The sequence below is a fragment of the Oncorhynchus tshawytscha genome, linkage group LG25 (genome assembly GCF_018296145.1).
Source record: "Oncorhynchus tshawytscha isolate Ot180627B linkage group LG25, Otsh_v2.0, whole genome shotgun sequence".
In the NCBI taxonomy this organism is placed as follows: Eukaryota; Metazoa; Chordata; class Actinopteri; order Salmoniformes; family Salmonidae; genus Oncorhynchus; species Oncorhynchus tshawytscha.
Genome location: NC_056453.1, coordinates 22,559,470 through 22,582,213, shown reverse-complemented (window position 1 = coordinate 22,582,213; position 22,744 = coordinate 22,559,470). Strand labels below are relative to the sequence as shown.

At 41.7% G+C, this 22,744-nt stretch overlaps 2 protein-coding genes across 6 annotated transcripts; one reads left to right on the top strand and one right to left on the bottom strand.

The window, feature by feature from the left end:
• Window positions 1-1,210: 1,210 nt before the first annotated feature.
• LOC112224440 (TOM1-like protein 2) lies at window positions 1,211-21,416 on the bottom strand. 5 transcript variants are annotated; one of them, XM_024387991.2, is made up of 14 exons: window positions 21,313-21,416; window positions 20,563-20,647; window positions 19,691-19,919; window positions 17,799-17,933; window positions 17,504-17,701; window positions 17,260-17,376; window positions 16,816-16,949; window positions 16,587-16,635; window positions 14,420-14,591; window positions 14,091-14,214; window positions 13,837-13,915; window positions 5,042-5,101; window positions 4,561-4,597; window positions 1,211-4,477 (listed from the first exon to the last, which is right to left on the bottom strand). In XM_024387991.2, exons 1-14 carry the CDS (start codon window positions 21,362-21,364, stop codon window positions 4,335-4,337), a joined length of 1,614 nt encoding a protein of 537 aa, XP_024243759.1. In that variant the 5' UTR covers window positions 21,365-21,416; the 3' UTR covers window positions 1,211-4,334. The 5 variants fall into 5 exon arrangements, with proteins under 5 accessions (XP_024243759.1, XP_024243758.1, XP_024243760.1 ...); XM_024387990.2 differs by having other exon boundaries at window positions 20,563-20,668; window positions 21,313-21,404; XM_024387992.2 differs by lacking the exon at window positions 5,042-5,101 and having other exon boundaries at window positions 20,563-20,668; window positions 21,313-21,404.
• LOC121840796 (E3 SUMO-protein ligase ZBED1-like) lies at window positions 9,656-12,002 on the top strand. Its single transcript, XM_042306129.1, has 2 exons — window positions 9,656-9,932; window positions 10,085-12,002. Exons 1-2 carry the CDS (start codon window positions 9,798-9,800, stop codon window positions 11,747-11,749), a joined length of 1,800 nt encoding a protein of 599 aa, XP_042162063.1. The 5' UTR covers window positions 9,656-9,797; the 3' UTR covers window positions 11,750-12,002.
• Window positions 21,417-22,744: the final 1,328 nt, after the last annotated feature.

The following is a 22,744-nucleotide window of genomic DNA, read 5'->3' as shown; positions in this document are numbered from 1 at the left end:
TTTTTGTATTCGGCGCATGTGACAAATACAAGTTGATTTGATTTGAGCAGCACATTGAAAAGGGGAGGGAAAAGGGGAGGGGCAAGAGACAATTGAGGTTGATAGAGGCTGGCTGACTGTAGGCCCACTTGTTTTTCATTCATGTTGTTGGTGTAAGTAGGCTTATGCTGTGCTCAGACTGCTCCCTCTACACACATACTTTAATCAAGAGCTCCTTGATTTTAATAATTGAATTGATTAAGAAATCTCTGTATTTATTTCAATCAGTGAGCGTGCAGAGGCCGCTCTCCTCTCTCAGATGTCCCGTTATCGCCATCACATTACTGGACAATACTCAAGTACTCAATGCAGTACTCAATCTCTTGTGGCATTATCACATGTGGTTCTTAGGTTAAGAATTCATAATGGTTTTGATTCCTCTAGTTATTATAATGAAAGTGTTTTGGTGGGATCGTTCAAATCATACACGTTTTCCAAAATTACAGTGCATAGCGTAGCCTTAAAATAAGGATTGTTTTACAAGATTGAGATATTTCATATTAGATTGGCTATTCCCTGAATTAACACACTCTGCAAAAGACATGCATATTGCCACAAGAACAACATCCATCCATCGCAACATGATAGAGATTCATACAATGCAAATAATATTAAGATTTACCTTCTAAAGTGAAATCCACACGGTTATGGAACAGAATAGAACTTGTGGACACATGTCCTGACATGAAGTCAGCAATCATGTGTAAAACATGAGTTGTACAATATAGCACACCCCTCTTTTTGACCGGGCAAATACAGCAGGCAGAGTGGAGCAGAATGTGAAGAGCCAGCCATGTTCTAGGATGAGGCGATCCTAAACGACCAATGGGAGAGCCCCTAGACGACTGTCAGTTAGGGCCTGCCCCCCCAAGGAAGGAATGGGGCTGAGAAAGAAAAATGGCCAAGGGGTGAGGATTGGAGGGGATACAGTGGTTCCACAGCAAGATGAATGGTCAGGGGTTACTATAGGCCAACTTACACTAGTGTACTGTCTGTGAGGCACAAGCCATGGCAACAATTCCTTCTGCTCCACAGAACTGCACAGTAATGTACTAGGATTTAAATCGTGCACCACACAAATGTGTCAGACGAGGTGACAGACTTGAATCAACATAAAACTATAGTATGAAAAAAAAATAACTATGAAATAAAGTTGGCGCATATCACATACTACTATAGTTTTTTTTATTGGAGTTCAACACATGCATGAGTCAAACAATATAGAGCTAGATAAAGTCAGGAAACAGCAGCAGCCAGCACACACAAACATAAACATCCCTTTATGTTTTACCATACACACATATTCTTTCTAAGAGCAGGCTTTGAGGTGACCTCCTGGCAAGCTAATATTTATATTTGCCTTAATTATACAAGATCATGTATAGAACCATAGTTCCACTGAGCAAGCCAGACCAATATCAAGCTATACATTTTATACTATGCATATTGGATTGCACACACAGCAATATATTTTTACTCCTCCAATACATCAAATGTACAGGGCTACTGTCTCAGCGTAGGGCAACAGTTGTACACACACACTTAAAGTATTCCATTCAGAGAGATGGGAAAACCTTTTAATAATGTGCAATGTCAACATTTCTATCAAAGAGTATTTCGTTTAGCAATGTACTGCTTGTTCATCAAACCATGGAATTTTTTTTAACTCAATAGGGTTCTTTGCTTACAGTTACAAACCGATCACAGAGTGGACACTTGTCATAAATAGTGACATTACAAGTTACTGTAGAGTGAAATTCATCTGGATTTTTTTTTCATCTGACATTTACATAATCTTTACCATTGAATCAGCATAAGAAATTATCAAACTCCATAAAACAGCAACAAAACATGTTTAACACACAATTAACATGAAAAACTAATCTCTCCCGTGAAGAAGTCATTCTACTTTTGTACAATAAAACAATTTCAAAAACAGAGATCAGAAAAAAATCATAAATTATTCCTACACTTGTCAATATTTTGCAACTTTTTCCATTGATTACAGATATGTTAAGTATACCAACCCGCTCAACTAGATATTTTAACAATAAAATAAGGGTAGAATAAGGTCGTGAGTGACTATCAAGTGTTACATTGTTTTAAATTCATGGTGATTGTATGAAACAGCACGTGTATTATCATCATCAAGAAAGAGAATACAGATCTCGGTTTGCAATACTCAATGTTCTTGCTCATACTAGTAAGTAGTGTTACCGTTTCTGAAAACATGAATGTCACTTTTTCTAAATGGCGAGTCTCTCACTCAGCCTATCCCTCTTTTCAGCACCGTCACCGTTTTGATCAGCGGATTAGCCCACTGAGCTAACTGGCTAGCATCGGAGTGACGTGCCAGAACAGCTAGCAAGCCAACGAGAGACAATAACAGGACATGGTACATAAGAGTCCAGGTGATTAAGCAATAAAATAAACAACCTTTGACGCTCCAACCAGAGACCAAACAGATCCCCTTTCCTATATTTCCTTCATGATATTCATAACCATCCCTTCTATAGGTTCATTTTACCACATCCACTTTGTAAAACGTTGGACCATAAATTATGTTATTATTCAATACCAGACATACAATGTTCAGTCTGTTCAGGTTGTAGTGAAGACTACTAAAACACGGCTTTAACAAGAAACGGTTATCTTTCTTAGACTGACTGATACAGTGTTACGCCTGAATGAATCTTACAGTATGATACGGTAGTGCATTCACTATGGATGTGATGCAATCATGCTTAGGCCACACGACGACATCTAGACGATGCTTTCCCATCAGCACTGTACCTGTACTGGTCCTTCAGCATATGGATACACAGAAAATCATTGTCAGGTAAATGGTACTACTTATTTGTTAAGATAAACATAACACCTCATTTAACACAACAGTGCATTTTCTTAAGTGACGTTCATTATTTAGTTGTCTCACTTTAAAAAAAACATCAAATGGAAATTCATCAATCTGAAAATAAATCAGAAATCGTATATAAATCTCCAAAGTAACATTCCAGATAATTTTCTAGAATTCTAAGCTGGTAAAATAGATCAATCTCTAAAGGCGTAGATAAGACGATAGCATCAATCCCTAGAAATACTTCATCCCTTGAAAGCAAAATGCCCTGTAGTGTAATTCTGTAGTGGACAAATCACATTTCCACTTCCCTTTTGTATTGATACCCTTTTTGGGTAAAGGCTGTGAAATGTTATATCCTGGCAGACCTACTGTAACAGGCTCCAATGCCCTCATAACAGATCTCCCGTCATCCACCATGTCTTTCCCTTATTCTGCTTGATTGAATATACACACAGCGATTCTACATGTCATTATGTTACAGTTATACAACAAAGCCACACTCAAAACCATGAAGTTAAATTGACGAAATAAGACAACCAGTCAGGAGACAGAAAATATCGACTAGGAATTAAACACATAGTAAAAACATACAATGATCCAGCATATTTCCCATTAATATATCTCATCATATTTTAACGCTACCTTCACCCACCTGACCTACAATAAAAAAGGTTAACAATAATTGTACCTAGTTTTCATTGAATTCCCTTTGACGACCCTTCAAGGGATTGAAGGGTGGATGGATCTGATAATGCATGCAGTAGATTAGGGGACGACAGGATAGGGATGGCTTCTTGCTGCCATAATGGAGCAGAATATGGGTAGTACTGTAGGTTGGGTATGTCTCATATTACCCTTCAGAAGAAGACCAGCCCCGGGACAGGGTGAGCTGCTGGTTTATAAAGACGGCCGTTGTTGTTGATACTCCACAGTTCTTCAGAGGCTGGATACTGTTCCAAACCATTAACTGTTAGATAAGGAATGTTGATTATGGAATAACAAGGCGGTCTTCTCCCGAATTAAGCTGGTCTCTTTCTGAAAGAGGGGGGATATCAAAATCGGGGGTTCCCTTTGTAGTGTAGTAAATCAATGCATTGCTGGGTAGTAGAGGGTTAGTTTTGAAGGTAGAGAGAACCAGAGGGGGAGGATGAGAAAGTGTGTGTGCTTGTCACAGATAAAAGTCTGGGGACTGAGGTCGCTGGCCAGGTCAGAAGTTAAGGTTAAAAGGTCTACTAAGCGAGGGGTTTTCAAACCTCTCCTCTGGGACCCACAGTCGTTCCATGCGTTTGAACTATTCAAGAGCTAACACACCTGATTCAACTTGTCAACTAACTATCAAGCCCTTGAATAGGTGAATCAACTCAGCTAGTTCAAGGCTAAAACTAAATTGTGAAACGTCTGGGAGTCCCCGAGGAGAGGTTTGAAAACCACTGTACTAAGCGAACAGGGCGTCATCTGGTCTTTCAGCCTTCTTCTTGAGTGTGCCTGTAGTTGCACCAGGGTCACCACTAGGGGGCGAGGGGAGGCTGGGCACCGTCTCTGCTGCCTTCGCCCGCTCCTCCAGAAACTTGTCAAACTCTAGAAGTGGAGGAAGAGAGGGATCAGAGGAGAAGAGGTAAGCATATTACACATGCTAGCCAGAGGTGAATCATGTTTCCTACCTTCACTGGTCACCCCCTCTTCTCCCTCATCTCCTTGCTGTTGAGGAAGTGAAACAAAGTTACACATTTGTCCCTCACTGACCAAAGTGTGGAAACTATTTTAAGGACAATCCGAACTTACACAACCACCCTCACCACAAATCCATTTACGTTAGAGAAGTTCAATAAATACAAAGTATTACCACATTCTTACATTAAATTAATTTAGAAAAAACAACCATGCACCAAAGAGGACAGAAACCCTTCAATACTGAACTCATTTGTTCAAGCCAAGACACACCGGTAGTATTGAAGTCAACACAGGAAGCTACAATGGATCAGACACGTGATTGGTCAAGGATGAGGAAATGTGTTGAAGGACAAAGAAAGTGGAATGTGTTACAATTAGATTTCTGAAGAACAAGCAGTCCAAAAGTTGAGGGATGCAAACAGGAATAAAAAGGAGAAGAGAAAAGGCAGAATAAAATCATGATGGTCTCACCAAGTCGGTACACAGCCACTCCTCTATGTCATCCATGACAGAGGATTGGCCAACGGGAATCTACAGGGCAACATCATGGACAAACGGTGCAAAAATAAATAAAAAATCCCAAAGAAAATGAAACAAATGGTAGAGAAAACACAAAAAGAAAATCAATATAATTGAAATGATGCAAAACCAAATACTAGAAACTCAAAAAACAAACAAAAATGCTAAAAAACCACTGCATTTGATAAAATGAGACAAAGACCTCTGCCATTGATCAATGACATGAAGAAGTACCAATGGCACACATGAAACAGAGAGCCATGTGAAGGCTTTGCAATGCCATGCAGTGACAGTGAATATGAACATCTTGAAGGCTGTATGAAACTATGTGGGTGTGGGATGGACTTGCACTAGATGAGACTAGTCTGAATTAGTGTAAGCTTTGGAAGATTGGTTATAGGAGGCCAACAGCGCGCACACACACACCACGGCCAAGCATTGTGGAAAATAATGTATTGCCCAAAAGGCTGACCCCATTTAGTCGACTGGTCGATTGTTTGGTCGATAGGCTGTTGGCCAAAAGAGATTTTGTTGTTGATCGATCACAAATTGCTAAAAAAAATTTTTAGGGCACACGAGAAAACTGTGATTCACGCCTGTCTCAGTGAGTGGACTAATCCATTGTGCAGGCCGCGGGGATGGCACAATCCATCACTAAGGCTGATTATACAGCATACTCATTAGACAGGTGCACCTTGTGCTGGGGACAATAAAAGGCCACTCTAAAATGTGCAGTTTTGTCACAACACAATGCCCCAGATATAGCTCAAGTTGAGGGAGCGTGCAATCGGCATGCTGACTGCAGGAATGTCCACCAGAGCTGTTGCAAGAGAATTTAATGTTCATGTTTACCATAAGCCGCCTAAAACGTCATTTTAGAGAATTTGGCAGTGCATCCAACCGGCCTCACAAATGCAGACCACGTATAACCACGCCAGTCCAGGACCTCCACATCCGGCTTCTTCACCTGCGGGATCATCTGAGACCAGCGACCCAGACAGCTGATGAAACTGTGGGCTTGTAAACCCAAAGGATTTCTGCACAAACTGTCAGAAACCTTTAAGAGAAGCTTGTCTGTATGCTTGCCTTCCTCACCAGGGTCTTGATCCGACTGCAGTTTGGAGACGTAACAGACTTCAATGGGCAAATGCTCATCTTCGATGGCCACTGGCATGCTGGAGAAGTGTGCTCTTCACAGATGAATCCTGGTTTCAACTGTACTGGGCAGATAGCGTGTATGGCGTTGTGTGGCCGAGCGGTTTGCTGATGTCAACGTTGTGAATTTGGTATTTGCAGGCATAAGCTACGAACAACAAACAAAATTACATTTTAAATGGATAGCAATTCAAATATAAAGTGGGTATCGTCAGACGGGGCCACAGTGTCTCCTGACCCCTCCTGTCTCAGCCTCCAGTATTTATGCTGCAATAGTTTGTGTGTCGGGGGGGCTAGGGTCAGTCTGTTATATCTGGAGTATTTCTCCTGTCTTATCCAGTGTGAATTCTCTCGCTCTCTAGCAGGAGCAGTAGAGATACTCTGAATGATCAGCTATGAAAAGCCAACTGACATTTACTCCTGAGGTGCTGACCTGCTGCACCCTCTACAACTACTGTGATTATTATTATTTGACCCTGCTGGTCATCTATCAACATTTGAACATCGTGGCCACGTTCTGTTATAATCCCCACCCGGCACAGCCAGAAGACTGGCCACCCCTCATAGCCTGGTTCCTCTAGGTTTCGTCCTAGGTTCTGGCCTTTCTAGGGAGTTTTTCCTAGTCACCATGCTTCTATACCTGTATTGCTTCCTGTTTGGGGTTTTAGGCTGGGTTTCTGTAGAGCACTTTGTGACATCAGCTGATGTAAGAAGGGCTTTATACAAAAAATTGAGATACTGTGACGAGATCCTGAGGCCCATTATCGTGCCATTCATCCACTGCCATCACGTTTCAGCACGTTAATGCATAGCACAATGTCGTAAGGATCTGTACACAATTCCTGGAAGCTGAAAATGTCCCAGTTCTTCCATGGCCTGCATACTCAGACAGGTTTGGGATGCTCTGGATCAACAGCGTGTTCCAGTTCCCGCCAATATCCAGAAACTTCGCACAGCCATTGAAGAAGAGTGGGACAACATTCCACAGGCCACAATTAACAGCCTTATCAACTCTATGCGAAGGAGACGTGTCACACTGCATAAGGCAAATGGTCACACCAGTTACTGACTGTTTTTCTGATCCATGTCCCTACCTTTTTTATAAGGCATCTGTGACCAACAGATGCATCTTCCTATTCCCAGTCATGTGAAATCCATGACTTATTTAAAATGACCAATTTCCTTATGGTTCATATAACTCAGTAAAATCTTTTACATTGTTTCATGTTGTTTATATGTTTGTCCAGTGTAGCTTGTTATCTTGATGTAGGCCTATTTATCATTGTAAATTAAAAAGTCATGTTCCAAATACATTTGTAGATAAGAGCAATGGAAGGGTGGATTTATTTTCTGCTCCATCTGTCAGAAAAGGGAGTAGGTGTACTAGTTATATAGGGCAGGTTGTAGGATGACATTATGAAAATATTCTCTAGTTTTAGTCCCTAGAGATGAAGCGAGAGAGATAATATCCAGGCCTTAATTGTAATAACATGAAACCTGTTTCTTTGAGAGCTGTGAAGACATGTCTGCAGATGTATTTATTAAAGATTCCCATTAGCTGCTGCTAAGGTCGCAGCTGCTCTTCCTGGGGTCCAGCAACATTAAGGCAGTTATATACAATAAAATATTACACTTAACACATTAGGGGTGTTCCCTCAGGCCACTACTCTTATCACATATCTACAATGAATCCCAAGAGACTGCTTGCACATCCTTGTATGCCATTATGTGTATTTATGTAAGCAAAATGTTGTATACAATACAAAACATACTACAGCAGGCCAATCCTTCTCCTAGAGGTATGCAGGCTTCTGTTCCAGCCCAGCACTAACACACCTGATTTAACTTATCAAACCTAAAGGAGTTGATAATCATGTGCATTATTGCTGGGCTGGAATAGAAGTCTACTCACCCAGTTCATCAGGGAGTGGAGCAAGGTTAGGCCCCCCTCGCATATGGACTTTTTTTGTTCACCAAATAATTATGCTTTCATAATAGCCTACTTACTAAGATGTCTAAAATGTACAAACACGTTAGATTGTACATTTTGATTCATTGAAGTGTTTCATCTTGTTTTAATTGTTAATTTAAAATATTATTCAAGATAAACTAGTGTTAATGTTCATTCATCACAGATCACAATGCTGCAAAAACAATTCTCTAATTTGTCTGTGTTGCTTCCTCAAATGAACATTACCTTTGTGTCCAGTTGTGAGCTCTCCAAATCGGTTTTATTTGATTGTCACCGTCTCAGGATATCAGCCATGTGAACCCATTGTGCAGCTTATCATAATGTCATGCCTCACCAATGCAGCCATAGGCCTACAGTATGATGACATAACTGGCCTAACGGATATGTGCAATCAATGTACCCATTGTCATTGTACATCTGAAGCAGAGAACAGCTAAACTCAGTTTCCATATTGATGAGATCGATAATGCATGAGGCTAAGCATGCATGATCATAAAAATCATCATGTAGGAAATTATGACGAAATTGTCTAGTGCAAGTACAACCCTTGCATTCTAGGTACAGTACATTTTATAAAAAGCTGGCTATTTTTAGGCTAATTAAAAATGTTGAAAAATAAAAATGTTGCGTGAGATTTGTAATTCTACCTCGTTTACTTGCCGAGAATGATTTTAGAACACAGAGACAAAAATCTGAATATGAAGAATGGCATGGAGGATTGCAGATGATGTTGATCAAATCAAATTTAAATTTGCCACATGCACCGAATACAACAGGTGTTCAACTTACAGTGAAATGGTTACTTACATGGTGGGTCAAGAGATTTGCAAAGCTACAATTTCCTTTACCCAAATGACCCATTCATGTGAAAGGTAGGCCTATTTATTTTACAGGAAGTAAGCTATAATTATCAAATGTCATTAGACAATGAAAGAGCCATAAGATAATGAGAATCATAATGTTAAGATAACCCAATTAGTAGGATATTACATGGGAAATGCAAGCTTTGTAAATTATACACTGTTATAATTTGTGTTACTGGAGATTTCTATCCTTTGGTGGGAAATCTCACAATTTGTTGACTTTGATCATAGTTTTGATGTCTAGGTTGCTTGATGTTCATAGCTAGCTAGCAGCACAAGCAAACAATGATGTGCAAATCTCTTCACCCAGCATCAACAGCAAAAATCTCTGCAATCCTCCATGCCATTGACATTAAGATTTTGTCTCTGTATTCTAGCAAAGCAAAATCATATAGAATTGGAAAACCCGACACAGCAATGATTTACGTTCCTCCATCTACTTGTCAGGAACTAAATGACAGGTGGAACTGTTCCATAAAAGGACGATTTTCAAGCAAACATCTGCCCCTCACCTGATTGGTTAACAGCAGCGGTGGTCGCGTGTAATTTGCATAAAGTAGAACTGAACTTTATCGCGCCCCTCGCCTTCCCACAATTCCCTGTGCTGCGCTCCCGTTGAAAATGAATGGGGGCGGCACTTTGGCGAATTTGGAAGCGGTGTAAACCCTACCATTACATACCGTAGCTTCTTCATACTCTTATTAGGCCAAATTAAGACATGTCGAAAAGGTCTGTAGTATGGCAGCATTTCATTGTAGTAATGGATGACGCCAAAAAAGTGGAATGCAAACTCTGCAAACAGCGGTTTGCTTACCATAGTTCGACAACGAATATGACATATCACTTGAAAACAGTAAGTTAGCATACTTTGTTTTTCTAGTTGCATGCTAAAACAGTGACAGGGTTTATATGCATGTGAACATCTCCAAATAATGTAATAACAATGGTATACATAATTAATTCAAATGTAGGCCTACTTCAATTTTAAACTTCGTGTATTTATAGGCGCATCCCCAGTACAGCACGAGCGCCTCCACTGCTAGCTCAGGTTTAACCCAAACCACCTTGGACCAGAATTCCCCAATCTCAGAAAAAAGAGAGAGAGAGATAACGGATGGTATCGTGGACTTCATTGCCTTGGACATGAGGCCCGTTAACCTGATAGAGGGCGTGGGATTTAAGGATATGATGAAAATCTTGGAGCCTGGTTACACTGTTCCCAAGAGAGAGACTGTTATGCATGCTCTGACAGCGAAATATGAGACCACAAAAGAGAAGGTTTTGGAGTCTATCAAAAACAGCCAGGCAGTAAGTTTTACAACCGACATGTGGACCTCACTGAGGATGGAGTCATACATGACCGTAACTGCCCATTTCATTACGGAGGCCTGGGGACTGCAGTGTCTTGTGCTGGAGACAAAGCAAATGGAGGAGAATCACACCGCCGCCACCATTGCGCAGAGACTTGGAGAAGTGGCCGACAAATACGAAATCCCAGGATGTAAAAGGGTCGCTGTGGTACACGACAACGCCGCAAATATGATTTTGTGTGCAGATATACTGGGGCGGGATGAGAAATGGGCAGGCGTTAAAGGAATCAGATGTGCTGGACACACCTTACAGCTGTGCATCAACGCCACTCTCAATCAAGACCCCATCTGTCGCACTGTGGTTGCAGCCAGACTCCTTGTGGCTCATTTTAAGAAGCGAACAAAAGCCAGAAAGGGACTAAAGGAGAAGCAAAAAGAACAAAAGGTGGTTGAACATGTCCTGATCCAAGACGTTTCCATGCGGTGGAATTCTTCTCAGACCATGTTAGCCCGTCTGATAGAACAGAGATGGCCTGTAACAGCAGTGCTCTCCGACCCCAACTACACTGGGGAAAATGAACGCAACCTTGATCTCACCCCAGCGCAATGGAACATGGCAGAGGACATTTCAAATGTGCTGAAGCCCATTGTCACCCTGACTGAGCTGCAGTCCGAGGAGGAAAATGCATCCTTATCTGCAACCATACCCATGCTGGCCAACCTCAAACGTCGTCACTTGGCACCAGTGGAGGACGACAGCCCCACCACTAAGAGTCTTAAAACAAGGCTGGTGGAGGAATCTGACAACAGATGGCAGCTCAAAGACCGACTATTTGAGAGTAGTATATACGTCCAAGCAGCAGTCGTAGACCCCCGCTTCAAGCTGCTTTCGTTCCTTGACGATGCAAAACGGGACGTAGCCTACATCAACGTGTCCCAACTGGCCGACCGGTTGAGCGCTGAGGGAGACCGAGACAGCTCTACACCCACTGATGAAGAGGTACCCGCACCAAAAAGAAAAAAAACAGATAAGGAGCGGGAGATTGATATGCTAATGTGTGGAGATGAGGGAGAGAAAGAGTTTCCGGGGGATAGCAAAAAAGAAGTTAAGTATTATCTCCAAGATAGAACGAAAGTCGACGCTGGACCACTAGCTTGGTGGGGGAAAAATGAGGACAGGTATCCGAGGCTGGCCAGAGCAGCGAAATACCTCCTCTCGATTCCGGCGACCTCTACTCCATCAGAACGGATATTTTCCAAGGCAGGGTTTATATTCAATAAAACGAGGAGCTGCCTTCTGCCCGAAAATGTTGACAAGCTGGTGTTCCTGTCGCATAACTTGAAAAGATTGGGGAAGTAGGCTATTAAACGGCAGCCCAGGTCTATGTGAGTAAGTAGGCTAGTCCGATACAGTTGACAGATGGAGAAGATGAAACTATTATGCTAAATGTTTGGAATAGGCTATGCTTATTTTTGTAGCCTATGCAAGCCATTTTATATGTTCAGCATTAGAGTTTAAGCTGATGTTGATACCATTTGGGGCTACACCTTGCTCTTTATTTTGTTATTCATGTATTTCATTCATAATTAAACATTTACTGTTTAATGTTCAACTCTGTTGATTGAATACTAGGCCTACTGGCTGTAACTGTTGCTTTTCATTATTTTAATTAAGCACAATTTAAAATAGTTCAATTTGTTATGTTCTTAATTGGATATTTCCATTTTGCAATATCATATTTGAGAGAGAGTCCGTGATAAGCTTAGCTTTATTTAAGCTAGGCTACTGTAGGTATAATTCAGATTGTTAAGTACCATGATAAAGACATTAGAAAGTTGTTATCTGGTTGTGGTAAAAACAATAAGGCCCCTGTGGTGTTTAAGCAGAGGTCCAGAGAGACAAAAAATTAAATGCTAATTTCTAGTGTCTTGAGAAATAGACATGGGCAAATTTACAAGGCTTTAGATGGGCCTTGCAGAGTTGCATCTACTATGTATGGTACAGTCCAATCTGTTTCAGGGCCATGGCCATTCATACTGTACTGCACACCAGTGTGACATAATATATAATGGGTGTATATTCAATTAAACAACCATTTTGTACTCCCTCTGCTACTGTGAGGAATTTCCTAGTATTTCTCACTTCCCATGTCAGGTTGTTACTACTGCTGCTCTACATACTGTATGGTTTGAAACTAAAACATATTTCCAACTTAGTAACCAGCAAAGTGCACAGTTAAACTGAGTTACATATAAACAAAAAAAGTAGGTATGAAAGGTCAAACAAAAGTTAATCAAGCTCCACTCTATAAAATAATCACAAAATATGGCTGCCCCTCTCCTGCATGATATGAACACATGAAATACACCCTCTAGACCATGGATGGTAATTCCATGGTAATTCAACCATGATTAGTAGTAGGTTTAGGTAGCTGGCTAGACAATTTTACCAATAAAAAATCATTATAAATGTAGCTCATATGGGCTAATTGAGTGACTGACAGAGGAAAAACTACTGATACCCAACCACATTTCAAAATTGCACTTTGTGTATTCTACTACTACAACTCTCAAAAGTAAGTTGAGCCCCCGACTGAGTTATTAAAATGTTTATTTGACTTGCTTCTAACATTAGGGGGGCATGTCCCCTTCTAAAGTTCTAAGGAAAGGGGAGTGGAACAATAATCAAATCAACATCAAACGGCATTCTCTCATCCGGCAGCCTTTTCCTGACATGGCAAAATTGTCTGTAGCACAGTTCCCCACTCCTCTGCCACAGGTGTGTGGAACTGGCTCATTAGGAGTGCTGTTGTGGGGTGCAGCCGATGCAGTGGCCCTCCAAGGTGCTGAACTGAATCTTCAGTGAGCTTTCTCTCCAGCGTTGGCTAGCGGTTGCTCTCCACGGTTCTGAAAGATAATCTTCAGTGCGCCGTTGAATTGGGTCGGGAACAGGTTCTTGATATCTGACTCCCTCTTTCGTCATTTGTGTCTTAATTATTTCAACAGTGCGCTTAAAGCATCAGAGAAGCTCAGTGCATATAGTTCATTTTCTTAAAACACATAGGGTGTGTATGTATGGGAAAAATGCATATTTAAATAGTTCCAATCGATTGGACGGCCGACTAAGATTATTTTTTTACATCGGGGAGAGCTTTTGACAGTGTAACAGCACATTGAATGTAAAAGTTAAACGTCATCCTTAGTGATGTTATGGACGGCAGGTAGCCTAGTGGTTAGAGCGTTGGGCCAGTAACCGAAAGGTTGCTACATCGAACCCCCGAGCTGACATGGTACAAATATGTCATTCAGCTCCTGAACAAGGCAGTTAGCTCACTGTTCCTAGGACGTCATTGTAAATAAGAATTTGTTCTAAACTGACTTGCCTAGTTAAATATTATTATTTTTAAGTAGTGCACTTCTCAAAGGTTGGCCAGCCAGAGTACTCACCCCTCCTGCAGGCTGCCGCCTGACTTCCAGAAGAGGCAGCCCAATCCCACATACAGCATTAAGGTCCTCTAGAGGAGCTCTGCCAGGAGAGAGTTAGTGTTTAATGACCAGACGAACACAACATTCAGATAGAAATGTATTGTGTAGAACATATCAGTCATGTAGAATAGAGAATTGTGTATGCTCGATCCATTACAAGCCTAGGAGGTAAGGGCTAGTCTCTGAACAGGATACCAAGTGCGATGCGTTCTTACGTCACGAGTGTTTCGGTGGTCAGAGGCAGAGCTCCAGTCCTGGTCTGGGCAAACATGTCAAAGTCATCCTGAGGTTTACAGCTGGGCAGAGAGCTCAGAGTGCTGCTCACACTGTCACCCACATCTGAGTCACAACAAACAGACATCAGTTATATTGTTCAGACACAATAAAATATGAATTGCATGTGTTAAGAACATGTTATATTGCTGAAGGACCTGGTAAACAGTTCAAAGATAACAAATAAATCAGCACTCTTACAGTAGATTTGTCTTTTACAAAATTGACTTGGATGGGGCGTATGTACAGTAACAGTGTCCAGGGAACATACCAAGGCCGGCTAGCCGAGAGGCCAGGGAGGCAGGTGAGGAAGGCCGTGCAGCGGGGGTGGTGTAGAAAGGGGGCAGGCTGGACGGGGGAGTGGTGGTGACCATATTGCTGACGACAGCAGGAGAGCCAGGGCCCAGGTCTATCAAGTTGTCCTCTGTAGCCTCACTGAGGACCTGCAAACAAAGGGGAATGAGAATGAGTGTGAGAGTGCACGTGAGAGAGTCAAATCAAAATCACATTTTATTAATTACGTGCCAAATAAAAACGGGTGTAGACCTTAGTGAATTGCTTACTTACGAGCCTCTAACCAAAAATGCAGTTTAAAAAAAATACAGATAGAGAATAAGAGAAAAAACTAACAAAAGTAATTAAAGAGCAACAGTAAAATAACAACAGTGAGACTATATACAGGGGGGTACTGATACAGATTCAATGTGCAGGGGCACCGGTTATTGGAGGTAGTATGTACATGTAGGTAGAGTTATTAAAGTGACTATGCATAGATGACAACAGAGTAACTGTGGTGTAAAGAGAGGGGGGGGCTGAAAATAGTCTGGGTAGCCATTTGACTAGATGTTCAGGAGTCTTATGGCTTGGGGTAGAATATGTTTAGAAGCCTCTTGGACCTAGACTTGGCGCTTCATGCGGTAGCAGAGAAAACAGTCTGACTAGGGTGGCTGGAGTCGTTGACAATTTTTAGGGCCTTCCTCTGACACCGCCTGGTATAGAGGTCCTGGATGGCAGGAAGCTTGACCCCAGTGATGTACTGGGCCGTTCACACTACCCTCTGTAGTGCCTTGTAGTTGGGGGCCGAGCAGTTGCCATACCAGGCAGTGATGCAACCACCATGCTCTCAATGGTGCAGCTAGAGAACCTTTTGAGGATCTGAGGACCCATGTCAAATCTTTTCAGTCTCGAGGGGGAATAGGTTGTCGTGCCCTCTTCATGACTGTTTTGGTGTGCTTGGACACGTTGAAGAGAATGAAAGACCACTTTTAGGAGCCCACTCCAAACCGACTGCCAATTACATTTCCCATTAGTCACTACAACAAACAAAGCGATGAACTAGTCGCGAAGGGGAGGGGGACTACACAAAAAGGGCCCGACACCTGGCATTAGTTTTGACCAACAAAATGATTAGCTAGAACAGAAAGGTTCAGGCAAATAAAGCACATACGAATGTGAGAGGTCAGAGAAAATCCTAGGTTAGCTGGAGAAAAGCATGAATATGACCATGAATGAGGAACAGTTGTAGTTTGTGGGAGTTTTGGTTAAGGGGGTAGGTACTCAGCCAGAAACAGTTAGTAAGAGAAATGCAATAAGATTTGATTGTGGTGAAGAATGAGCTGGTGTGCCTATGATTTTTCATTCATTTGTGCGCAGCGCCTAGTTACCACAGCAATGAACTTTGCACTGGGTGTTGTTTTTTCTTTTGCCTGTGTAAGAGAACCTTGAGAAAGATGGGTGGTTGTGGGGTAGGGGGTATCTTTAGACATTCGGTAGATGTTGCCCCTTAGGCACAGATCTACGATCAGTTTACCCTCCCTGAATCCCAACTTTAACCATACAGGGAGGAAAAATCTAAACTGATCTTAGATCAACGTCTAGCGGCAACTTCATTATACTCCTAGTTTTAGACCGTCTCTGGGTCAGTTACTGAGGGGGCTGTGCAGTTAACACATGCAATATGAGGCAGATGGGAGCAAGGTCAATATCATTCATTGATGTTTTAACAGTGTCACTTGGTGTCCAAATACATGTGACATACTAATTATTGGGGTGACTTTCATACTTACCTGTGTAAACTATCCATAAAGAAAAAAATACCATTAACATGCCTGGGCAACACACCACGGTCAGTGTGGGCATGATATTAACGGTACGGACAGCGACAGATGATCTAACATGCCTTAGCCTACATCTCTAGACAGAACAGTCAGTCTTTTAGTCAGACTCAACGACGTTACAGAATGACAAAACATTTGTAAGAAACAGGCATGCTATGGAAGACAAAATATCAAGCAGAGATAGGAATAATATGATGCAAAGTATCAAATAGGAATAACATTATGCATTTGCATGTGCCAACCATGTACAAATAAGGAAGTGATGTCCTAGTTTGTGTTTGTGGGGGGGGTTACTGCCTATGGCCGTCACTGCTAACTCACCCCATTGTTGATACCCTGCGATGCTCTGCCTGACCGGAACCTCTCGTACCTGAGAGAAAAAATAAAATAACCTATCAAAATAACTGGTCCACGCTTGTTCATAACGACTGCGTTTCATGAAGTCATCCATGCCTCTCATAGGAGAAAGGTGTTATTTGAGACAAATGTTAGCCATCGCTCAGTGATGAGAGATGTTAGTGTATGTGTGTGTGTGTGTGAGCTAGCCTACCTGTCGTAGCGTAGGAAGATGTTGTTGAGGTCGTCGTTGACGTGCAGTAGTTCCTCTGTGACCTCCTCGTTAGACACGCAGGAGATGAGCTCCACTATCCTCTGCTGCATGGCCCGGCATGTCCGGTTCAGCTCCTACAAACAGCACACAGGTTTACACACAGCAGCGTTACCCAGTCTGACATTAACTGTATAAAGGGCAAGACCCAGGGTTGTCAGAGATCTGAAAGGATCTGATGGCATTAGTGCTTTCAAGGTGTACCAACTGCAGAAAAAGGAAACTACCAGTACAAACATTGAAAGCGCGCTCTCTAGTGGCCTGTGTGAATACCCTTTTCAGTCAATCATCTTTTCTGTTTGTCAAGAAACCAGACCCTATAAATGAACTAACAATACCAGGGTCGAAGCTGATGTCATACAGTCAGAAAGGGGGTTGGAGTCTAACCTGCAGGAGCTCGTGGTCCGAGGGGTCCTCCTGTCCAGGAACCATCTCTGTCAGCATCTCTGACATCACCTTGGTGTTGCCACGCACAATGTCCAGCTCACTGCGCAGCCGGCAAATCTGGACATCAGAGGGAATAAGATGCCAACTCCTCTCAGATCCATCTCCTTGAACCTTAGAATGCAAGCTATCCAGAAGATGTTAAAAGCCTTTTCACAACTGTAATGGCTATTCACTGACTCAGTACCTGGTCAGGTGAGGGGTTGATAGACCCAGAGGCACCGATGTTGGGGACCTGAGGGGCGGAATAGGTAGGAGGGACAGATGCTGCAAAGGGTGGGGCGGAGACAGCATGGGGAGGAGGCTGCTGGTGGGGAATAGGCTGGGCTGGGGGAGGGGCGGTGGCCTTCAGTGTGGCTTGGTTCACCTCAGAGCCAGTCGACAGCTTTAAATTAGAAAAAAAATTACAACAAAATAGCAGATGGATTCTCATACTCGATATAGATTAAGGAAATGCATGCAAATGGATGTGACAGTCCTACTCGTTGAGGAGTGTGGATTGGAGACAGGGTCTCCAGGTCAGACATGGGGAACTCAATGCCTTTCCTCTTCAGCTCCTCATAGATATGGACCACACCCGTCAGGTCTGGACTACTCCTGAACGCGTCAGCCCACGCCTGGGAGACAGGTTGAATGAGAAAGACAAACGTTATCTTAACCGTGTCATGTCTGTCAGTGCTTTATTCAGGTAGCCCTTTACACTCGTACCCATATACGGGTTGAAAATGACAGATTTGGACACCGATAAACACCTTAATTGGAACACAGTGGCTGCACAGTAAAATGCATGATGTCAGCGCTCTGGCGCTGCGCTTCACAGGGAAAGGCTGTAAATTAAAGACTATGTATTTTGAAAGAGACATTGAGGATTATACTAAATACTGCTTTGATGTCATAAAATCAAGCAAAACACCCATGAGTCCAAATGTGCACTCCACATTTCCATATGATAAAACTCATGTCATAGTGTCAACGTTTATGATCACTATGTTTGATGTAGTTACAAGACATGGCGTCACCCTGGGTTGTTCTGAACAGAATTAGTCTGTCTATTGTGAAGACAATTTGCTGCGGTGCACGCACCTCAATGCACTCATTTCAATGCGCAGTAAAATAATGATCTGTTTCCTGAATTGCATTGTGAAAGCCTAACACCGTAATATTGTATTGTATAACTTAACTAGTCGTCATGTTAGCAATAGAACAAGCTTTCAAATGCTGCCCACCTGACCCAGATTTACAATGGACTGTTTTTTTGGATTGCATAAACAATTGTGTGATGGCGGGGATGCAGAGTTGTGTTCCAAACAAAACTGCAAGTGCGCTTGCTCTATTTCCTCAAGTGCACAAGTTCTCTTTGAGTCATAAGTGCATTTAAATGACTTTGGAACTGTGCACACTTGAGGTGAGGTGTGTGGCCAATTGGAGACACCAGTTAGTCCGCTCACTCAGACTGTTGTCATTTAGTTGTCTTATGTTGCACCTATACATAATTTTCCTGGAATATTCTTATGTTACTGAATGTATCCAGAGTATTTTCAGATTTTGATGTCAACAAATGATGCGAAAAGTACAGTAATGTAAAATTAAAATCAACCGTTTGGATTCAGTCTTGTGTCAGGTGAACTGTTGTCCTCACCTTTGGTCTAATAATTTACCTTTGGTCTAATAAGCTAATAATAACTATTACTTTTCAATTGATACCATGATTATGGATATGTTTTTCATTTTTCTAGAAGAAACTTTTTAATTTAGCCCTATTCATACATGTGTAGTGAATATACTGGTCAAAGTATTTAGGTCAAGGGTGTCACAAATGACATTTACACTACCACAAAAGCTCTTGTTGGCTGAGCAAGGAAGCATGTGAATATCTTGGGTGTATCATTACACATTCATCCTTGTGAGAAGACAGTGCCGCGTTTGTAATAACACTTGCATGTGGTCTGGTGAAAACCATTAAATTTCCATCAACAGCCGACATCTTAGTGGGAAACTAGAGGCCACCGGAGGCAATCGGCCAGGGTTACCTAAGATCCCCATGGTAACCAGAGAACACCTGGCTGCAGGTAGCACAACACCCGAGGCCCTGCCTGAAGAACACTGGATCCCCCAGGGCTGCAGCCACAGGCAACCAACACCTTTCTCTCCTCAACTAGCTCATACAGAGCAGTACAATATACTCTGAAAGCACTTCCATCTATTTGCTCAAGGACAAACTATCATTATCTCTTAACACAACTGTCAGAATACTTTAAAAAATGTGGTTTATCAATAAAAGCTTCTTCTATTAGCTTTATCACCAAAGTTGTCACAAATTAATAAAAACATGTCATGCATAAACTCTCTCACCCATAAGTGTGTGATCCCTTACCTGGATCAAGGCGAGCACTTTGTCTTGTACGATAGTGGGAGGGTTGTTTTTAGGGGAGATGATTTTTACAAGCACGCCATCTATGAAGTCTCTGCTGGTGACGAGGGCATGAAAACGATGCCCGCAGTTCTTCACACATGTCTCCAGGACGGTGAGTGCCAGCATCACCTCCCTGTAGTTCTTGTTCCCGTTCAGCCTCTTCTTCATTGCCCTGATGGCATCCTTGGGCCTGCAGCATCAACACACAGCAAAGAGCAGAGAACAGGGTGAGATTGGGAGAAGACTGACACATGATAACTACAACATGATAACTACAACATACCATCTACTAAAGCGTAGTAACTGCACCACCAAGCATCATTTTGCCATTTTGACTGAAATAATGTTATTAATACTTTAAAGGATTTATGTAACAGGCAATGCTTTACTAAAAATGGTCTAGGCTACACTATAATGCAGATACATCATTAACAGTGGTAGGTGTGGCCTTCCTGATACAGAGGGCTTTATGAAACTGATGTCATATTATGAGAAACTGGGAGTAGGGGTAAATCCACCTTCCCTAATTTACCACCCACTTATCAAACAGAAAATGGACTTCAACACTTTTACATCAAGTTTAATGGACCAGATAGCTATCCAAGCACTAGATAGTAGGCCAGCACTTGGACCAAATCCATTATTGCTTCTGATAAGAGGCAAGGCAAACAGCGAGAGACCTTCACAGAGAAAGTGTGGCCATATTCAGATGTAGTTAAGTCCATGTCAAGTCCATTATCAAGTCCATGTCACAAAGCTCCAGAATAGGTCTAACGTGTGTTTTTTAATTCACATAATTCCTTAGCCTAGTTAGAATGCGCTTTTCTACTCACCCATCCTCGGTTTCATTGATGATGTCACAAATTTCCATATTGAGGGCCCAGTCCTCATTCTGAAGGGAGCCATCAGTGGCTCTCTCTAAAGACAGGACATTAAATTCTGCCTCGTCAGAGCAGTAGAAAATTGTAATTTGAAAACAATATCCTTTTCATGACTGCAATGATCACACATGCTAACTTGTTAGCTAGCTAATTAGCTCAGTTACAGCAACGCTATACTAATTTAGCTAGCTAAGTAACTTAAGTTAGTTACCCAGTCATGTGCCTTGGGTTATCGAGAGCTAGCTAGCTAATTTAGCAGTAGTCCAGCTGTCAAATACGTGACATATAGTTCATTCGAATAGCTAGTCAGCCACAAACAGTTATCGCGACCAGATACAGACAGTAACGTTAGTTAACGTTAGCTAGCTTAACTTAAGTAGCGAATGTAAATGAATAAAGTGCAACAAACGGAATATGCCCAACCACGACCTAGCAGGATTACCACGAACTATTGCTTATGCTTACATTGGTGAATATATAACTAGTTAACAACATATTTTTTGCCAATTATCTGAAGCTAACCAGCTTGGAAATAACCAAAATGAATGCTAGTCAACTGGTTAGCTTCTCGTATGTGTCGATAGCCAATGAACTTAGCTGAGTAAGAATCAAATGTCATGACGATTCAAACATGTGAAACACGATTATCTACAGATTCCTTTCAATCACAGTTTGTTAAAAAAAAATATATGTTTTACTTACCAATACAATGTCCCACCGGAGTACTGTATGGATTTCCCAAAAGGAACTCCATCTTGATCGACAACAAACAATGTGTACGATTCACTTCATGGAAAGATACAGTAAGCCTCGCCCATCAAGCAATTGCATTGGCAGAGACATCCAGTACGTCAATCTGATTGGGCAGCATAAACGTCGATCATTACATTGCAGACCATTGTAAATAATGACAACCATCACTGCATTCATGAATCTAACAGGACTACATGAAGAAAACCTAGATAAAAATATTTTTATGGTGAAAAAATGTTTGTGACTTATTTCCAATATGGTTATGTAAAATTAGATTTTATAATCTGTGCACACAATCAAAAGTATGTTTACATAGAAAACTTATCTTGTCCACAAGCGATTTTACATTAGGATTTCAAAATGTTTGCTTTAAAAATAACAGAACAGTGTTTCTGAACATCTTTATTCTAATGCATTTAGGGTTTGATTCAAAGTGGTTTGACAAAAAAGCTGGTGATGTGTGTAACAGCTGTGTATGTAACAATAAACATGTTTTAGTCAGTTTGACCCAATGATAAATTACATTTTTACTGAAGCAACAGAAAAACTTTGCTACAAGCTACTAAGCATAATACAGTGGGAGTGAGAGAGACATCTGGGCTGAGACAGGGGGAACAAGGAATTAACATTCCTCCCCTGAAGGAACAACACTCACTGTTTCCATAGAAACATGCAATGTTCCCAAAAGTCACTGATGACTGAGAAACTGATTCAAAACACAAACTGTAGAAGAGATGGCCATCATCATACTTGGCGGCTGCCAAGTTGTACTTTATAGGGAATGAGTGTCAGAGAAGCCTGTTCCTCTTTACTGAAATTAAATTACACATCTTTCTCTTTCTATAAAAGCCAACTGACATTTACTCCTGAGGTGCTGACCTGTTGCACCCTCTATAATCACTGATTATTTGACCCTGCTGGACATCTATGAACGTTTGAACATCTTGAAGAACAATCTGGCCTTAAAGGCCATGTACTCATTATTCGTGTGCAATGAATAATGTGGAAATTTAGCAAGTTGAGGAGACTAAACTGCTTGGATTAACACTGGATTTTAAACTCATTGTACAAACTTATTGACACAATAGTAGCTCAGATGGGGAGATATCTGTCCATAATAAAGCACTACTCTGCCTTCTTAACATTATCAAAAAGGCAGGTCCGACAGGCCCTAGTTTTGTCACACCTGGACTACTGTCCAGTCATGTGGTCAGATACCACAGAGGGACTTAGGAAAACTACAATTGGCCAATAATAGGGCAGAACAGCTGGCCCTTAAATGTACACAGAGCTAACATTAATAATATGCATGTCAATCTCAAAGTAGAGGAGAGATTGGTTTCATCCCTACTTGTATTTGTGAGAAGTATTGACATGTTGA